This window comes from Gracilinanus agilis, chromosome 3 (genome assembly GCF_016433145.1).
Source record: "Gracilinanus agilis isolate LMUSP501 chromosome 3, AgileGrace, whole genome shotgun sequence".
NCBI classification, from domain to species: domain Eukaryota; kingdom Metazoa; phylum Chordata; class Mammalia; order Didelphimorphia; family Didelphidae; genus Gracilinanus; species Gracilinanus agilis.
In genome coordinates this window covers 96,147,589-96,150,842 of record NC_058132.1, presented here as the reverse complement: position 1 = coordinate 96,150,842, position 3,254 = coordinate 96,147,589, and the positions used below count along the sequence as shown (strand labels likewise).

Genomic DNA, 3,254 nt, shown 5'->3' with positions numbered 1-3,254 from the left:
AAACTCCATAGTTGAGGGGCAGGAAGTCCTACATCCACTTCCTGCCAGTCTGCCACAACCAATAGGAAGCTGTTCCCTCAGCAGGGAGGGGCTGGCTGCCTGACACCTTAAAAGAGCCTAGTAGAAGCAGTGAGGTTTCACTGGGCACTCAGCTTTCAGGGTTTGGATCCTTGTACTTTCATAAGCAAGTTTCATACTGAACTGAGGTTGCCCACTCCAGCATAAGAACCAACACCAACCTCTTGCTAGCCTGTTACCGGCTCAAGGCCCCTTTCACCACACCCCCTTCATAACAAATTGCACATTATTTGGAAAGACTCTCTGGACTAAAAGTCAAGACACATAGATTCTCATCTTGGCCTTAACTGCTTTTCTTGGACTTTTCTCTAGGACTCAGTTTTCTCCTCTGTGAAACAGAGATGAAGGGGAAGGACATGATTTTTAAGGCATCTGATGATCTGACGTTCTATGAGTTCTACATTCCACATTCCAGGGAAGAATCTATGGACATGGTTGTTAGCGTACTGCCACTGGATATTTTGAGATTCAGGGAATTCTACAAAAGGGAGAGATCCTCATGGTTTGAGTTTTAATAAAAAGAGCTCCAACTTCCTTAGTATTTTTAAGGCTTACAAAATGCTTTTGTCATAACAACTAGGCAATACAAGGATTATCATCCCCATTATCCATAAGAGGAATATGAGGGCAAGTGAAGGGATGCTTATTTAATATTCAGAGCTAAGACAAGAATGTGGACCTTCTGAATCATGGTTCAGGTATCCTGCCCCTATACTACATGAACTCCCCATTACCTTCTTTACTTCCCATGAGTCCTAGGCCACCATGGTCCACTGCAGTAACCAAAGTATGCCACCCCACATGACAGTCTTCATACTGCTCGGCTTCCCAGCTCTTCAGGAGACTCCTCTCCCACTCTTCTTCACCTTCTTGGCCCTATACACCCTCATTGTTGTGGGCAATGTAGTGATCCTGGTGGCTGTGGCTGGAGACCCCAGGCTCCACAAGCCCATGTATTTCTTCCTGTGCAACCTCTCAGCCCTAGATATCCTCTTTACAACCACCACTGTGCCCAAGATGCTGGCCATGTTCCTCTTCCAACATAATACCATCTCCTTTGCTGGCTGCTTCCTACAGATGTACAGCTTTCATACCCTTACAGTCATGGAATCCTTTATCCTGGTAGTCATGGCTTATGATCGCTATGAAGCCATCTGCCACCCACTGCACTATCCTGTCCGTATGACTCCACAGGCCAATGCCAGGCTGGCAGCAAGTGCCTGGGCTGTGGCACTGATCATCCCCGCCCCAGTGATGGTGGAGACTTCACAGTTAGAATACACAGCCAGGGCCACAGTGGAGCACTGTTTCTGTGACCACCTCGCTGTGGTAAGGGCTGCCTGTCAGGATGCTGGGACTGAGCAGCAGACTTTTATTGGCTTCTGCATTGCCATGACTGTTTCATTGGTGCCTCTGTTCCTAGTTCTCTTTTCCTATGGCAAGATCCTGGCTTCTGTTCTAAGAATTGCCTCCCAGGAAGGTCGGGCCAAGGCCTTTTCTACCTGCACATCCCACCTTCTGGTTGTTGGTACCTACTACTCATCCATTGCTGTGGCCTATGTGTCCTACCAAATGGAGATGGCCATTGACCTTCATGTGCTCAGCAATGTCATTTTTGCCATCCTGACTCCCATGTTGAACCCCCTCATCTACACATTGAGGAACAAGGATGTAAAGGAGGCCATTAAGACAGTCTTTCAACATGTGTTTTCTCATTTGAAGAACCCTTAGCCAATTTATAGGAAAAATTCCTAGGATTGTTATTAGACAACAAATTCAAATGAGTCAACTTTATATATGGCAGTCAAAAAATCAAATGTACTGCACATTAAGAGAGATGAAATATCCTAAGCAAGCAAGGTTTTGTTATTCTCTACCTTGATCAAATCCCATTTGGTATATTGCATTTAGATTTGGTTGCCATATTTTAGGAAAGATATTGCCAAGTTGGAGAGTGGCCAAAGGAGGACAACCAAGATGGAGGAATGGAACAGAAAAACCATTTAATATGGGGGATGATTGAAGAACTTGAGAGTGTTTAGTCTGAAGAAGACTTGTGATAATGTTATTCTTTTCTTAAAATACCTGGAAGAAATGTTTAAACGGGATTTTATTTTTCTTCTCGTACCCCAAGAACAAAGAAAGACACCATTCAGAAAGAATGAATTTAACTACCTACTACATGCAAGGCACTGGAATTGCAAAAATAAAAGGAGGAAAACTCCCTGGTCTCAAGTAACTTATATTCTAATGGGCAGAAATGACATGTACCCAGATAATGCAATACAATATGTATACACAGACACACACTTTATATATATATATAGTAATTACAGAGCAGAAAGTAATAACAAACTGGAGGGACCAAAAAGGGTCTTATATATGAGATGCACTTGACCTAAATCTTGAAAGGAAACTTGGTAATCCAAAGGAAAGGGAGAAGGGGAAGAATATTCCTGCCATGGAGAATAGCTAGTGTAAATCATGGAGGCAAGAATTAGATGATGATGTACAAGGAATGGCAAGTAGATGAATTTGATTGGAACATAGAACTCATTGAAGGAAAGCAATGTGAAGTCAGTCTGGAAAGAAATAAGTAATAGATTGTGAAATTTGTATTTTTGTTGGAGGAAAGATGTAGCCACTGAAAATAGTTAAGTAGAAGAATGAAATGGTTAAACCTGTGCTTTATAAATATTGACTTGACAGTTGAAGGGAAGATACATTCAAGAAAGCAAAGACTAGAGGTTGATTAGGAGGCTACTGTAATATTCTAGGACAAAGGTGATGAGTTCTTCAAGTAGGGTGGTGGCCATGTGAGTGAAGAGCAGGGAACAGATATTAAAGATATTGTGAAGGCAGAATTGATCAGACTTGACAACCTGAGACAAGATTCGGTGTCAGAAAAACTTATTAACAATTAGTGTGGCCAAAAATAGACTAGATTAATTACTAGAGGTCTGTAAATAAAAACAGTATGAACAATTGTCAAGAATGATCTACAGGAGGCAGATGGGTGGCTCAGTGGATTGAGAGCCAGTCCTAGAGATGAGAGGTCCTAGGTTCAAATCTGACCTCAGACACATCCCAGTTGTGTGACCCTGGGCAAGTCACTTGACTCCCATTGCCTAGCCCTTACCACTCTTCTGCCTTGGAGCCAATATACAGTACTGACT

The 3,254-nt window shown here is 42.7% G+C and overlaps 1 protein-coding gene across 1 annotated transcript; it reads left to right on the top strand.

The window, feature by feature from the left end:
* Positions 1-843: 843 nt before the first annotated feature.
* On the top strand, positions 844-1,809 carry LOC123241217 (olfactory receptor 2AT4-like). The gene has a single exon (XM_044668919.1). It carries the CDS (start codon positions 844-846, stop codon positions 1,807-1,809), a length of 966 nt encoding a protein of 321 aa, XP_044524854.1.
* Positions 1,810-3,254: the final 1,445 nt, after the last annotated feature.

What these genes read in the sequence shown, in the direction of transcription:
- LOC123241217 (XM_044668919.1), top strand. Translation starts at nt 844, where the DNA reads ATGGTCCACTGCAGTAACCAAAGTATGCCACCCCACATGACAGTCTTC.